At 43.2% G+C, this 16968-nt stretch overlaps 1 protein-coding gene across 1 annotated transcript in view; it reads right to left on the reverse strand.

The window, feature by feature from the left end:
* Positions 1-207: 207 nt before the first annotated feature.
* Positions 208-16968, reverse strand: part of LOC107188290 (RNA polymerase II elongation factor Ell) — a 152283-nt gene continuing 135522 nt past the window's right edge. The window contains exons 3-10 of the mRNA XM_015576559.1: positions 10421-10545; positions 9550-9666; positions 4539-4778; positions 4035-4105; positions 3742-3951; positions 2272-3280; positions 1834-2011; positions 208-1612 (exon numbers count right to left, since the gene is read on the reverse strand). Of these exons, the coding sequence (XP_015432045.1) occupies positions 1388-1612; positions 1834-2011; positions 2272-3280; positions 3742-3951; positions 4035-4105; positions 4539-4778; positions 9550-9666; positions 10421-10545 (2175 nt within the window). The 3' untranslated portion in view covers positions 208-1387. The remainder of the gene's footprint in view (positions 1613-1833; positions 2012-2271; positions 3281-3741; positions 3952-4034; positions 4106-4538; positions 4779-9549; positions 9667-10420; positions 10546-16968) is intronic.

Raw genomic sequence — 16968 nt, forward strand, 5'->3', positions numbered from 1 at the left:
AGGCTCTCGATGACCGTCGATGCGAATGAGCAGGCGCGCGCACGCGGTTCCCACGGCGAAGAAACCAAACAACGAAGAAGTAACAAAGGACCATCCCCGTTTCACATTCGCGAAATAGTACAAAGGTCTCTCTCTCTTACCGAAAGCTATTCGTTTACCGTCCCCCGTTTCGCTCGAGTGTCGCGACGGAGGACAACGGGGAGAAGAGAGAAATAAAAGGAAAGAAAAACGGCGAGCGGCCGAATCCACGCGCGGATCCCCACGCGCCGGCTCGTGGACAGTCTGTGTGTGCTCGTCTCTCCCTTTTTTCCTTCTGCGGAAAAAGAGTAGTATAGTCTCTTCCGGACATGTGGCACATGATAAGCCTGTACTACCTTTTTTTTTTTGGACCCTCTTCTCGCATTCGCATTTTTCTTTGTTTCTGTTTTTTTTTTTCGTTTGTTTCTTCTAATCTTCTTTAATTCTACGGTACTCTTAAACTTGGACGACACACTTGGACGTGCGCACGGTAAGTAACTTATTTGTAGAGTCAATTACTTGCTCCCGCCCCTTAACCCCTCCCTTCGCCTTCCTTCTTCGCGTTTCTTCCCCCTAGTTAATCGTTTTCTCTATTCCTATTATCGTCGGAGGACAGCTTCGTGGAAACGCACACACACGCACACACACGCACACACATATACATACGACACGGCAGGCTGCGTGCGCGCGTACACTTTCGGCTCGCGCGAATTTCAATACATCTGACGCCTTCGCGAATGCCCTTTTTTTTTTATCTCGTTTTCTTTCTCTTTATGCGGATGGACTTTCTCGTTTTATTTTTTTTTTCGTTTCCTCCCTCTATCTGCTTTAATTCGTTCTCGTTTGTTTTCTTTTTTTTTGTTTTGTTTGTTTCTGCAAACGTACCCGATTGTCGTGAAAAGCCTTCATCGGTGGTTAACCCATTGGTCAAACGTGTGCGGCGCGAGGAGCGTGTAGGCTCGACGGCGGTGACACACCGCACGGACGGCGCAAGTCGAAGATATCACACTGGTCGCGGTTAGTCACAATTACAAAGAAATCTTCGACCTCCGCGCACGCGCACGTTTGACTCACACCATGAAGGTTTCTTTCTCCCCTTCTTCGTCTTCTTCATCTTCCCTGTGATGTGTCGTGAACATCTTGCAACCCCGGCTCAGAGTACTTGACTGGTTCAGTTATTTTCTTCTTTCTTTTTTTTTGTTTGTTTGTTTGTTTATTCTCATTCGGCGATAGAACCCAGGAACCATGTGGACCGTTTAGATCAGCCTTGGAACATGCCGAGAAAATGCAAATTCTGCGACAACGGAGACAGCAGCGTATCGACAACCGAGATAAGGTAGAGGATAAGAGGCGGCCTTTTCAGTTTGTGTCAGTAGTGCAAACTGTCCATTTCCTTAAGTTCGTTGCTACCATCGGCGCTCGCGCTGGACGTGGTCATCATGCTGCCGCCGCAGTTCTGCGTGTCGTACTCGAGTACCAGCCGCTTGATGTGGCTGAGTTTCTCGTGCAGATAGTGGAATCGACGTTTCGTTTCCTTATGTACAGGGTCCCGTTTCGTTTCGTTATACTCGTAGAGAATCTGCCGCCTTATTTCCTGGAAACGACAACAATCAAAAAGAACTATTAAATACACTGTCTGACGATCTTTGGTATAATTGGAAATAGTGTGTTTTCTTAATAATATCTTCCTTTACGTGGAATTCGAGCTATGAGCTTTTTGACTGTTTGGTACTCTTTTTACGTTGAACAAAAGTCATACTCTGATAATAGTTCTCTAAAAAAGAGGAAAGTTGTTATTCGAAAGGGATACACTACCTGATATTCGTCCCAGTTCCCATTGGCCTCTTCTTGTTTCAACCGTTCCTGAAGGTGAGTAAACCGTTTCGATACCTTCGCTACCTGAGTGTGCAACCTTCGATACTCTTCGTAATCAGCATTGAATTCCGCCTTGTAACGTTTTCTCTGTTCCGAGCTGCTTATTGTCGTGTAGTACCTGTGGACAAATCGTAACGCATCGATACAATATGTACAACTTATACACCCAACGAATTGGACAACTTTCCAGGGATCTTAAATTTGTGAACTGCAAAGATAACAAGAATAGTGTCCCTACATACAACTTTATACTTTTAATTCACACTCTAAGGGCCACGGTTGCCCCACGAGTCGCGCTAATCATCCATACCTAACCCAAGCCTTAACTCTGTTCGGGTAACAATCACAAGCCCCCTGATCATCTTGCAAGACACTCACGTGAGGTAGTCCGGGTACTCCGATGATTTAGGACTCTCTGGCAGATCGAGACTGCACGTGGACGTGGTAACGGTGCTGTCCTCGGTGCTGGCCAGGTCGTTGTAAGAGTTGCTCGAGCTTCCGGTGTTTCTCTTCTTCGAGTCCCGGTCGCCGCCTCGCCCCCTGTCGCTCCTGTCCCTCCTGTCCATCCCGTTCGAACTACCACTGTAACTACCAGCACTACCACCACCGTCAGTCACGGCACCACTCGAACGCGCCACGTAATCCACAGCCGCGATGGCAGCGCGGTGTCCATCAGCGGTGACTGTCGTTGTCGTCGTCGACGCCGCCATTGCTGACGTCTTACCGGCCCCATGATGATGACGACCGCCGCTGCTCGACGAACTACTATGAGCTACACTACTATGAGAATTATGGCTGGTGGTCGAACTGCCGCCGCCGCCGTTGCCGATGCCGTTGCCCCCGATGGACGTGGTGGTCCCAGCGCTCGCGATGACGGCGTCACCACGATGGTGACCGATCCGGCTGTTCTCTTCACTGTCACTGGTCGGCGTCATGCACGGTTTACCACCGCCGCCTCCGCCACCGTATCCACTGCTACCACCACCACCACCACCACCACCACGTAGCACATCACTGTTCGCTGTTCTTTCCGGCCGGTAATCGCCACGTCGATCACGCTGATGCTGCCTCTGGTCCCAACCGTGAACGACACCGATACTGCCACCACCACCAGCACTGCCACTAGCACTACTACCACCACCGGCTCCACCACCGCCGGGAGCTCCACTAACACTGTTACTACTACCACCACCAGCCGTCCTTCCGTTCTCCCCGGTGCTCGTGGAACTCGGCTCCGGCTTCTTGCAGTGCGACACACGCTGCTTCTTCGTCGGCAACCCGTCGTTACCCTGGTAGTAGCCAGGCCGTTTCGCGCCGAGAGATGGAGGCGGTGCGGTGATCGCCGGAGGTGAACCTGGGTGAGTGGAATTGGGCGACTGACCGCTACCTGGAATCGTTAACAGACGTTGTTCAAGGGACCGTTCGGGGCGGACCGGTCTTGGACGATGGGGAGGGGTAGCTTCTGTTTATGATTGGATAAGAAGATTCTTGGTCAGTTTTTTGGTCAGGTGGACAGTAAATATGATTATTATTTCTGAATCATAGTATCGTAGAGGGTAGCATTTGTAGTTATCACAAAAAAATTTAATTAGTAAATACTGTCCCTTGTTTTATCATTGTTTCTATACATTCTCTGCAGGTAGTCTAAAGTTACATTTGGAGACTATACTATTTTGGGGGTGCTTATAACGAAGTACAATACTGTTTAGGGGTGTGCTTATGACGAAGCTCCCTAGTATATCTTGATCCTCTGTTTATACGGATTAACTTATATTCTGTTATAATGGTGCTACCTGGTAGAAATTATGAAACATTTCGAGACAAATGTTAGTAGACAGTCAGACTCACCGCTGGATCCACCATCACTGGAACCAGGAGGAGTTAGATTCTGAGGTTTCCTCCTCTTCAGCATCGCCTTCTCCTGTTCGGTGTAGTAAGGCCAGTCTTCCTGTACATCGTTCCACACATACCTGTGCAAATGGTACGTGTTGTCCCTCATGAACGCCACCTGCTTCAGAATCGTCGTCATGATGCTGCGTTCTCGTTCCTTTATACCCTCTAAAACAGCGAACAGTATGGCTTAGCTAAACTGATGCATATTGTTCTGACAATATAATTAAACTTCGAATTTCTTCCGTTACCTCTGTTTATGCGATCGTACAGTTCAGGTTTTTTGTACGGCCTCAAAGCAAGGAGATGAATAAGCCTCTCCCTGTCAAAGAAGAGAATAATGGTTAGTTAATACCAAATACTTAAATACAATATAAAAAATTACGCCAAAATTTTGTAACACTTGGATGGGAAGGTTGGTGGGGTAAAATCTGATTTTTTTCTTTTAGGCTGGGGCAAAAGCCACTTTTTTCCTCCCCCTCTGGCTACATCCATGTTCGTGACATTCATGTTTGACACGACATTGTGATCACGAGTTATACTTGTCAGAGTACGACAAGGGGTTAATCACTCTGGCAACGATAATTCCTCATTCCTACCGCGAGGCTGATCGAAAATTACGATTCTCGACGGGGTCCGGGTATCGTGTACGTGTGTACCGTTACACGTTTCGCGGTATTCTTCATCGGATGTGCCTCGACGCCTACGTTAAGGTGGCTACGTCACAGTTAGCATCGATATCAGCGGATACGTACTTCAATGGCCTGCGCATGACGTCGGAGACCTTTTTCTCCGGTGGATTCCGGGCTGGCGGTGGATTACTACTAGCGGCTGGCTTGTAGGAGGAAGACGACAGTCTGGGCTGGCTGCCGAATGATGGAATGCTCGTCGATTCCCGATGCCTCGAGTTCGATGGAGACGGTATGGGCCTTCCGGACGCTTTCACCTTCACCTTGCGACCGATGTCCGGTCCGTTTGCCTTGATCACCCTGGTGCTGTAACAAAGAAACATCGTTAGAAATCTTCATCGAATCCCCCACAAATGAAACAATTTCGAAATTATTATTACCGTCACCGATAACCATTTTCAATATCATTAGGTTCTTTTATGGTAATATTTTCCACTGTGTATTTAACATTAGAATCAATACACTCTTACAACGACGATTAAAATGTTATGGGAATATATTTTCACAAATCTTTTGCACCTTTTATTACGATATGGAAGCGAAGAAATTAGTCAATTTCGAAATTTTCAAAAATTTTTCACGTTTATCCACCGATGGAAGCTAATATGCGTTTATCCTTGGTAGTTCTAGTGTTAATATCTCCCGTTTTAACAGTGATAAAATAAGAATGCCTTGGTCTGACGTTTTTTACGCAGAGACATCGTCCCCCCCCCCCCCCCCCCCCCCCCCCCCCCCCCCACGTCAAATCATCTTTCTCGGGGTCAAAATTGATTAATCGATCCCCTCCATCCTTTGACGCAAGTTACCAATCACGACCGAAGCCAATTATCGCTTTTGTTGTTATACACACTGTGGGCTTACGTAACTGGTGTTAGGTTCGACGAATATATCGCTGTTCGATGTGTCCGACGGGGCTTACAAGCAGAGCATCCCCAGGTACAACACTGGCTTTTAATTAAACCTCGGCAAAGTGATAGAGCTTAGAATTCCGAAGTCAACGATATTTGTTTCAGCTGCATACGGCCATTAGTTTATGAGATATTTAATGTTAAAATTGTAGGATGTGTACAGAGTGTTTCCAAATTGGTAGTACAACCCAAAAGGATGTAGTTCTACATGTAAAAATAAGTCGAAAATATAGAATAAAAATTTTCCAAGTTGGTTGTGAATAATTAAAATTTACTTTAAAGTATTTTTCTTGTTCATTGTTCTATCGAATTCGTTGATCTCTCTTTACTACATCCTTTGTCTTTACATTTTTTTTCTTCATTTATATCTTACTTTTTTTCCTGACATGGAAATCCGCTCTGCTCGGGTCCCCGGTTACGTGATTCGCTCGCGTAAACTGTGCCACGCGGCGATAATGCCTTTTGTCCCGCGGCGCAAAACGAAAGCGGAAAAGGGTTCGAGCTCGTGGCAAAGTCGCACTTGTGTGGTACTTTTAGCCTTGACCGTGAACGTTACGTGTGAAATAAATTAAACGATTTAACCCCTCGTATCGGGGTCGTGTCGTAAAGTAACGCGAATTTACGAATCTTCTCAATTTTCACAGAATCGAATTCTTACTTCCACTGAAATCAAATGTTTATAGTGTGCAGAATATTGGGCAGACAATATTAAAGCAATATCTCACTATTTAAAGAAGGTGTTTGTCATAATGTGAGAGCGTGCAAAAATTTCTGGGTGTCAAGATTATATTTGTGGCTGTAAGGAGAAACTATATCAAAAAATTGGACTTTGTGCATTAATCGAGCAGGATTTATATATTTATAAAAAAAAATGTATGAAGAGAAATTTTGTATATTTAAAGAAAGTAATGCATTTTAACCGAAGTCCAATATTCAGTTGCTGTGCATTAGATAAAACAACGTAAGTCCACAAACTTTCGAAAATACGACGATTACGCGTGTGTTTGTGATCGTTAATTTATTTTTAGTGTAAAATAGAAACAATAAAATTATACTCCATGTTTTTCTTTCACTAGAAATAGGACACTTACATACGATTGGTAAATGCATATGTAGCTTGTATTTTACAAAAAACAACGCAATGCCTAGAAGAATATTATGCAAAGTAAAGGAAATATACATTTATATCGTAAAAGAAAAACAAGGATACATGTCTAATAAATAAGACGAAATGGTGTCCAGAACTTTAAACGACAATATCTCGAAAGTGAAAACGAATGACATGCGACGTTTCTCCTGACAACTACAAATATATGTATTAAGGTACTTCATGAATATTGAATCATAAATATCCACGTATCGGTCTATTTTGTTCGTCCATTTCAGAGGTATTTGCAAACCGGAAAAAGCAGTGCTAGTCTCGGAAAAGCAGATATAGTGGCGACTAATTATGTCGCGAGATCTCAGTTTATCAATTTGGGGATTCTGGGGAGGGCGAAAATCGCCGGCACTGTAAAAAAATATAAATAATTATGTATATGTATCAAATATTAAAATCACCCTAGTATTTGCACGATCCATGTGACAGAACTCATAATTGAAATATTAATTAAACGAAAATTCGTAATTGTAGTTGGACGCGAGAGACGAGAGAGACTGATGGCAGACGTAACGACGATAAAATGCAGAAAACGTGGCGCCTTAATAATTCAACCGAGCTTAATGCGGCTCGGAACAGTTCTACATACACTTATTATTATACGAGCGAGGGGACGGAAGCCCGTGGCTACGACCTGGAGACTGACACCGGGGGGGTTAATTATAAATACGCCCGCGAGTAAAGCTGGAACAGCGTATTTTTGCGCCATGGTTGCAGTAATTGGTCGAGATCCCGTACTGTAATACACCGAACAACCGTCGAGATAAGAAAAATTCAACGGTGTGTTTCTTCGTTGATTTCTCGTTCGGAAACACTTGATAAAATCGACCTGCGTTACGAAAATTAGCACGTTTCATTTGTCGTACGAAGACTGGCATGTTTCGATTTATCACGAGAAGAAGCACGTTTCGTTTCCACCGATAATTAGCATGTTTGACATTCATCGTGATAGCGAGCACGTTTCGAAGTTTGCCACGAATAATAGCGTATTTCGAAAAGTACAGCGGAGTCTAACTATATTGCAATGCTCGGGGCTGTAGGGGAGTAAAACGGCAATGAGTTCAGAGCCCCCTCCATGCTAAGTTCTATCGTCATAGCCTTGGTCTGCGCCTGCGCAGAAGCTGGATCGTGCTGGTGCGCCGGCGTACGTAACGTGGTGGGAGAGCGAATCCGTGTGCGAGAAAGTACGTGTGAAGGGGAAGTGCTTCGCATAGCAATATATTCAGTGGCAATATAGTTAGAGTCCACAACACGTTTCGTGTGTTCTACGAAGACTAGCACAGTTCAACTCACGTACAGTTGACATAAATGCTGGGCAACCTATCTAATGTGATGTTTTTCGCAGCTAGAAGTGAAACGTGCTACGTTCCGCGATAGTTTCCGTAGCGAAAAAGCACAAAACGCTATTCTTCATCGCTATAAATGAAAATATGCTACTTTTCGAGATCGAAATCGACTAGTGCTGCTTTTCGTGGTCACAAAGTTGAAAGTGCTAGTCTTTGTAAGATAAATGAGACATGTTACTTTTCATAATGCACGTCGAGATAATACTACTGAAAGAAATCTGTCACGATTCATTTTATATAAACTGAAATCACTATATCCTCAAGTAGACACTTGTCTGGGCATATATCTTACGTATTTATACTCTCCTTATACGTCGTCAGACGACGTTCGATCGGAAAGAATACGATAACGCTAGTCAACACGTTGGCGCTCGATTTTCTTTTTTCTCTATGGCGCTAAGCTCCTGCTTATGACGCAGATCCGTGTCAACGGGAACCAGTGGTAAATTAACGATCGGAGCCACTGATCGTGCGACTGTACAGGGCATACGCGAATTAAACGAAGTGGCGAGGATGTGTAACCGGAAAATCTGACATTTAAATTATCGAAGGATCACGGCCGTGGATGCGCCTCGTTGAACGGTAGGCAAATTAAATAGCAGAAGGGGCTGGCTGCTTCGATTTGTTTACGAAGATGGTAATACACGCGTGCACACACGAATATGACACCCAACGATGCTCGAAATAGAACGAACAACCGCGTTGGGGGTCGGCGACGACTCCGAGTCACGGAAGAAAAATCGTGCTGGCCCTCCAGGGGATCGATGAGACCGCTATACGTTCGACCGAACATAGTCACGGGCGTCCAACTTTTCAATTCAAATATCGATACGGAATATCCATACTTTTCAATTCAAATATCGATACTTTTCAATTCAAATGTCGATACTTTTCAATTCAAGTATCGATACTTTTCAATTCAAATGTCGATACTTTTCAATTCAAATATCGATACTTTTCAATTCAAATGTCGACAGTTTCCAATCCATATATAAATATTTCGAATATCCGTACTTTTCAATTCAAATATCGATACTTTTCCATTCAAATATCGATATTTCGGATATCGATATTTAATGTGACGATGTATTCCAGTAGTATAGATACTTAATCCACAAATATCCGAAATTTCGACATAACCGCTGGATTTTCCGTAACGTAACAGATCCGTAAGGAAAATGGACCTAATCGCGAGTTTCCCATGAAGTTTGCGATTGATCGATTTCTTCTTCACAATGTCATCTGAGAATCTGCCTCAGTGAATATCTGCTCAGACAAATGGTTTATTTTCAATTTTGAAAAAAAAACAATTTTCAAATGGCAAACTCATTATCTAGATAAAGAGTTTCGGATAACGAATGAAAGATAAAAAAAAAAAGTACTTCGCCAATTTCGAATTCTAATTTTTATAATAAAATAATATTTCCTCTTGAAATAAATAAATACTTGAAAAATAATTATTTCATCTCATTTGTATAACTGTTTAAGGCCAGAATGACGATCCTGTTTCATTATGTGTTATTTGAATAAAATTGTACCCAACTCTGCTCTGGGTAATCAATACGTATCGACAGAAAATATCGATACAATTCAAATGTTTCGCAATCATTAGCCGAACACCTTTACAGCGCAAAAACAGGAATGCTGTTGTGACGTTGACTTACCATTTGTTCTTGTTATTCTCCTCGGCGACGGCCATACGATGCCTGGTTGTCTCGTACACGTCGTCGTTCGCCTGTATCCGCATTTTACACGGCAATGCGCCAAGGCTCTCCAGGCTCCTGCGCAGGGAAAAATTACGGCGATAAAGAAACGACCGATAAAGAGGTCGTCGGCTGAAACACTGCGATCGCGGTGTCGTTTCGTGGGAGGTTCCGTGAGGACCCAGAAAATCGATAATTTCGGGGTGTTTGTTTTATTATTAGACTGCAGATTTTATGCGCTTATAGCCTATGGGGCTTTGTGAAATACGATAAAAGACACAACGAGTTTTCTACTTTATACAAGGGAAGAAGGAATTTCCTACTTTTGTTCTTACCTTTATGAATCGCTTAAAAAAATGTCACTTCGCACACGAATAATTCGCAGTCTAATTTCCGTTAACAGACTTCGGATGTTATTCAATGTTACAGCGCACACAATTGTCCAAAACTAAGTATCATTAACGCATCAGACTCTTCAACGAACCTTCCAGTTTCTATGAAATTAGGTGTAGTCAAGACCATCCGTAGTCTATACATCAGAATTATTAAGATTACGTAAAAGGGAGGTCTGTTAAAAAATCAAGTGCATAAAACTGACTCAAACGTGAAAAAACATCCGAGAGGTGTTACAAAAAGATGAATGTTCCTGGCAAACTGACCCGAACAGAGCAGCAGGAGGGTTAAAGGAACCCCAAAAATGAAAAGGAAAAACTCGACCACCCGGCAAGATAACACGCAGCAGACTCGCGTGAGAGGAGAGGCGTTCAAGAAGAAAACGAAAGATAAGGGGGGATAGACACGCTGAAAGGCGAACTGGAAACGTGTGACTCACTTGGGGCCGGTCTGTTGGATGCACTCGAAGCCACCCTGAGGACCCTCGATGTCCTGGTTGCCGGAAAGGCTGAATGTGAAGCCCGCCGATCCATGGCTGGATTGCGTGGATGGAAAGGAGAGTTGCTGGAATCAAGAACAGCCGTCGGTTAGATCTCGTGGTGCCCCTTCATTCCGCTAATAAGGCCGCATTAAATTACGAAACTGCTTATGGTCGGTATATACCTGTCCGTGCACGTGACACGGGCCCCGTCATATACCTGTCCTCATATATACCTATCACCGCGGGCTACCCTATCCTCGTACACTGTCTGGACGCAATACGGAGCCGGATACTGCACGCATATGTATCCCAGGGCTATGATCATCTATCTATCTAAGTACTTATCTGTCTGTCTGAGCCTCAATAGGGATCGCGAAACAAGGATTTCACGCGTTTCGAGCTCGACAAAGTTTTACGCAGGTGACACTCGTACTGTAATCTTATGATTTCATCTGTGATCTGTTCAATGTATCGGTAATTCAAGATCATCGTGGGAAAATATACCAGTGTTTTCGGAGATATTCTTAACACTAGAACTACCGACGATAAACGCATATTTGCTTCGATCGCTGGATAAACGTGGAAAACATTTGAAAATTTGGAAATTTAGAAATTGAGTTATTTCTTCACTCTTATGTCGTAATAAAAGGTGCAAAAAATCTGAGAAAATGTCGTTATATGTGTATTGACCAGTCATTTTGACTGGTTTGGTAGTTCTAGTGTTAATTAATGTTATAATATAACGTGAATTGCGGTTAGGTAATATGTTAACGAAAGAGATAGGAGAAACGTGTCGTGAAATTATCTTAAGTTTATGGACACCTTTTCCGCATATTTATTGTGCAGAAAGTTCCAGCTTGTATGGCTGCCAATGGTAACCCGTACTAGATTCTTCGGTGGCCATATTGGATTTTTCGGTAGCCATATTGAATTTTTCGGCGGCCATGTTGGATTTTTGGTGGCCATATTGGTTTCTCGACAGCGTAGCGTCTCTATTGCCCCAATGAAAATGCTCATTGCTCCAATTTGAACTCTGTACGAGTGATCCAGTTGAAATTTCGCGAGAAAATCTTCGGATTATCCGTAAACGCGAAATGGACGGGCGACGACACCATTATTCGATACAAACTGAAACGGTTTAGGGACAGAGATTACAAAGCATTCAATTTACCCGGTGCACGGGACAGGGATTAAAATAAACTAACGCGGGCGCAATCGGGCGTCCCGCGTGAAATTGCATCGAAACAACGGTGAATTAGACGCACCGTGTCAAATTACACCGAGAGGGCCAGGCAGGCATAATTTAACACCGGCCGGACGCGGTGTTTGCCCGGCTTCTCTCGTTCGACCATAATTTCGTCGGATAACAAAGGCGGGGCACGGTTATCAGCGTGCCAGATAATCTCGGTGCTTCCACCCAGAGGACGCGCGTGCGAATGCATTTATTCGCCGGCCGCGCGAAATTGGTTTTGATAAACGCTCCGAAATTGGAGCGTGGCACTGGCGTAAACGAAGCGACGAGTTTATGGAATTAACGTGAGCGTAATCGAGCCCTTTTGTCGGTTATTGATTACGATTACACGCAACAAGGTTTCGCATTAGCCCATCATGGGCGTAGCCAGGTTATCAGTTGGGGGGCAAAAACATTAACACGTCGACTTCCACAGTGAAAAAGGTGTTTTAAATTATACTGCAATATTAAATATTACGCAAAAATTTGATAACTCTGGGAAGGGAGGGGCGGGGGCAAAATCCAATTTTTTTTCTTGTAAGGTGAGGTAAAAGCCACTTTTTTCCGTCCTGCCGGGTCTGGCTACGCCCATGTAGCCCATTAATCTCTTTGGGAACGAATTTATTAAGACTGGAAAGAATATTTTTTTTATTCTTCGGTTGTATTTAATTAAAATATATTTATAGATACTAATGGAAATGAATTGGTAGAGTTTCTATTTTTGTTGGGGAATTCCTAGTGAATATTTAAGTACAGTTTCGGAATGATGCTTGAATGAAAGAAAAATTAAACGTACACATACGTGCTACTGTAATTAATTCCAGTAGATGTGGACTCTAGTAGATGGGTACCTCGAATACTCTTTCAGCGATTGAAGGTGTTAATCTAAGCTATAGATATATACCGTGTATTATTATTTTCTTTTATTGGACAAGTTGAAGCCACACTTTTTCACCCGTGAAACATAGAAGTCTGATCATGTTCGAAGCATTTTCCCTACGGGCAAACGTTGTTCTGCGCTAAAAAGCTGTTCACCGAAGGAGGCCAGGGTTATCGCGATTGTCCCCAATTTCCAATACTTCGTGGTAATGTCAACAAAGACAGGTCTTAATTGCCGACGAGAGATTGCAGCTCCGAAGTCAAACTTGTTCGGCCCAGTTTCTACAGAAAACACTCTTACCTTTTGCAAGCAGTATTTTACGGAGCTTAGGGTCTCGGTAACTGCTAGTGAAAATTTGTAGAATAACTTCTAAACTATTTGAATGTAATTTGTAAGAAAACTTGTAGACGCGGAAATGTAATATTATACAAGCATCTGCAATGTAGGTATGCAGTCGAATTCATTATCGATGCTTCGAAACGGAAGCAACAAATATACCCAAACGAACATAACCTAAAATTGTCTGAAATTCAAAGTAAGTCTGTATCGTTGCGAAACAGTCGAGAATTACGACGACGCGTAAAAACAGATTATGGAAGCATAAACAAAATCAGCTGATAGTATCCGAGTTCTACGTCAGGCTATAATCAATGATGTGGCGCATAGAGACGCGTAAGCTTTCCCCAATGGCGGCCATATTGAATGTTCGCTGTGAAACGATACGTCAAGTTTCAAACGATTACAACACTCGTGGCTCGGCAGCCAATCGTTTTGGGATCGAATTTTATAACACCAACTGCAAATCACCTTATACATAATTTTTTTTATGTAATGCATACATATGGAAAATTTGTTCAGTTAATGCAAAACGATCGTATAAAGCAGAAAGGATTGAGACGGGTATTTAACCGCGCGTGTCTAGTTGTAAATGGCTGTATTACCTCGTTCAGAGTCAACGAGTAGCGTCGGTGGTCAATGATGCTTGCATTCATACGAGCGGTGTGTTTGTTTTGGTACACGAGCACACTGGGGCCATAAATCTATCCAGGAGCTCGTGTACGTATAATCGGTATTAACGGGCGAAACTTTGGATTAGAAGCGACAAAGAGATATGCCCTCCCATGGTGAAACCACTGGAGAAGAATTGTCACGGCCAGCTACCTCGCAAAATATATATTTATGACACGGTAGAAATAAAATGCTTTAAATTGTCATGTTTTCGTACAATTGTTTTTTTTTATATAAAATATACATGTCCCGATTAATTTAGGTTTCTGATTCTAGATCTTGTGACTGCGACACAAATGTTGAATGTCTAATCAATAGAATTACCTGTACAGTAAAAGCTCTATGAGAGTTTGAAACTCGGGATCATCAGGGTGAAACTATGCACTTTGCAGTTCCACCTCCTTTACCTCGCCCAGTGTTCGGGATAAAGTTGAAACTCTTACGGGGAACTTCCTATCCAACTCTCATGGAGCCTTTACTGTACTTACTTTAATCGATTAATAAACTCGGATCGTTGAAACTTAATTCGACGAAAATTAATAATTAATCTTAATAGTATTAAGTACATATTATAAGTAAATAAAATTTGCTTTCCAGTCGAGTCAAGAAACATTCTAATACAATAAGATCTAGACACTGGTAAAGAATATAAGAAAAAAACGAACAAGAGAACTCCAGTTAACGGGTTAATGAATCGTGTTGGTCTTACAGACTCCAATTAAAACGCAGCTCCACTCCCATCCCCCCGAATACGCGATGCACTTCCGTGTATTAAAAAGATTTCGGTCCTTCCATGAAAAATTCCATGCATCCCGTAGTAGCTGCAACTCGGCCCAGAGATTTCCCACGTGTCACGGGGCTATCACACGGTCTCATTAATTAACAATTCTGTATCTCTCTCTCTCTCTATATATATATACACGCTGTGGTCACGATCGAGCCTCCCTCGTCTCGCGTCGCTACTTGGCCTTCGAAGCATCGAAACGATACGCTCGGGAAAAAACAAAACAGAAGAAAAAACCGAAAAACAAACTTCGCTTCGACGATACGTGTAATTCGTTGCGCAAACAAGTTAGCTCCGCTACAAAGTTGATTCGATCGAACCAGCCAACCCCCTACCAAAAATTCCTCACCGGTGTATAAAGGGTGTCCCATTTAAATCGATCCCTTCGAACATCTCTGAAATTACTTGTAATACCGAAAAGTGTCTCAAGCAAAAGTTAAATGGTATCGAGGAATAATTTGATGTCAATAATTTTTTTGTAAGTGGAGGCGTAGAGGACATACGAAGGTCAACTTTATTTTGAATTGATCGATGCAGCTGGTCATTCCCTGTAAAAAATTATTAACCTAGACTATTTATGTCGAGAAACCATTAGTTTAGGAGATATTTTAATTTCGAACTTACATGCGACGTATGATGGTAAATATTATATCACTATGGTTTCTCGATATAAATAGATTAATAATCCTTTTCTTTTGAAACACTTTCCAGTATCACAAATAATTTCAGAGATATTCGAGCGGATAGATTTAAATGGGACACCCTGTATAAATGCACATATGTATATCTCAGGGGCAATATTTGGTCAGTTGCGGTCTCGTCGTGAAAACAACACCGCGGCCGCGAAAATAAATCTACTTTTGCGCGATCGAGGCACGCGAAAGCGAGTTATAAAAGCGCGGACGCATGTGAAGCGAAGGTCACTGCGGGTAGAACCTCTCTGGTCTCTTCTGGTCGCCGCAGCGAAATGGTTACCGTTTCCGGACGCGTGTTACCCGGACTTCGAAATGGGCAAATGGCCCGGGAACGGAACTCGTTCGCCGGAAACCACTCGTCCTTTCTTTAACCGAAGTTCTTCTCCTTGGCGTCCCTTATACGCGTGGAATTTCCGAGAAATAAAATTATTCGTATTGTTATGAAGACGTCTAACAGGGGGGGGGGGGGGTCGTATTTTTCTAGAAATTTAGATCAATGGCGGTCGTGCGGTCGTTGATTCGTTTTATAGATAGACGAAAATTGCGATTTGAAATAGGTATATACATACATACAGGGTAGTTCACCAGATATTACCACTTCGATTTACATGACTGTTATTTACTCGAGAAACCGGGTTTCCATGCTTTCAAGAATTAACGTCCAGTCCGAACAAACGAGAGCAGCTCGGCCGTTTTTCACCGATTGAATTTCATCGAAAGTCAGCCGACCACGACCGAGCGTATTTCGCAACGCGACGAGTATATGTATACTACCGCCTCTGCCCCCTTTATCCTTTCCCTTCCTCGATTCCCACGAAATCCTTTCTTTTTCCATCGTGCATCGACTCATTCTGTGTGGAACGCTTTCTGACATTTCGGAGTCGGACCAGATACCACTTTTTGGGGCGACACGCGTCAACACTCTGATTACTATACTGGGCACCTTTAAGAATTCCAATGAATTCACTAAAGTCTAGAATTCTGGGATGAACTGGAATTCCAGAGAATTCTCGAGTCAACCGGAGTTCTACAGGAATTAGCTGGAATTTCATAGAATTTTAAAATGAACTGGAGTTCCACAGAATTCTGGAATAACCTGGAATTCCGTAGAATTCTGAAATGAACTGGAACTCTACCGAATTCTGGAATGAACTGGAACTCTACCGAATTCTGAAATGAACTGGAATTCCAAAGAATTCTGGAATGAACTGGAGTTCCACAGAATTCTGGAATAAGATGGAATTTCATAGAATTCTGAAATGAACTGGAACTCTACAGAATTCTGGGATGAACTAGAATTCCACAGAATTCTGCAACCAACTGGAATATCACCCCCACAATTCCTTCCAAATCCTTAAAATGTAATCGCTAGATACATTGGACCACAAAAAGCATTTATTACATCAGACTTTCCAGTTTCGATTCCTCTATTCCGTTTCACAAAATTAAATTTCTATCCTTCCGGTTAAGAAGAACTCTTCAAAGGATATCGAATGCTTTCTCACCGACACGTCGTTCGCGAAAGAACGATGGCCGCCGATCGACCTTCCCAGACGTATCCGACATTTTTGCGGAGAAGACGACGATCTTCGAATAAAATTCTCTAGATCGTCGAATAAAATTCTCTCGATCGACGATCGATCCGCGTTACGGCGAAACGAGCCCGTATCGCGACGAAAAACCGCCGCTCGACAATGGAATCGGCGCGACGGGGCAATGGGAGGGGGCGAGCTGGTTGACGGGGATTGCGAAACGCTTATCCGCGTGACGGTTGCAACGGTGTTCGACTCGCGCCTTGGTAAAGGATATTGCGGCTTTCGATAATTCAACGCCTGCACTCCGCGACCGACAAACACCACACTTTGGTTCCCGTTTTTTCTTTCTGTTTCGCGCGCGGGGGGGGGGGGG

Source organism: Dufourea novaeangliae, unplaced genomic scaffold, assembly GCF_001272555.1.
Source record: "Dufourea novaeangliae isolate 0120121106 unplaced genomic scaffold, ASM127255v1 scaffold118, whole genome shotgun sequence".
In the NCBI taxonomy this organism is placed as follows: domain Eukaryota; kingdom Metazoa; phylum Arthropoda; class Insecta; order Hymenoptera; family Halictidae; genus Dufourea; species Dufourea novaeangliae.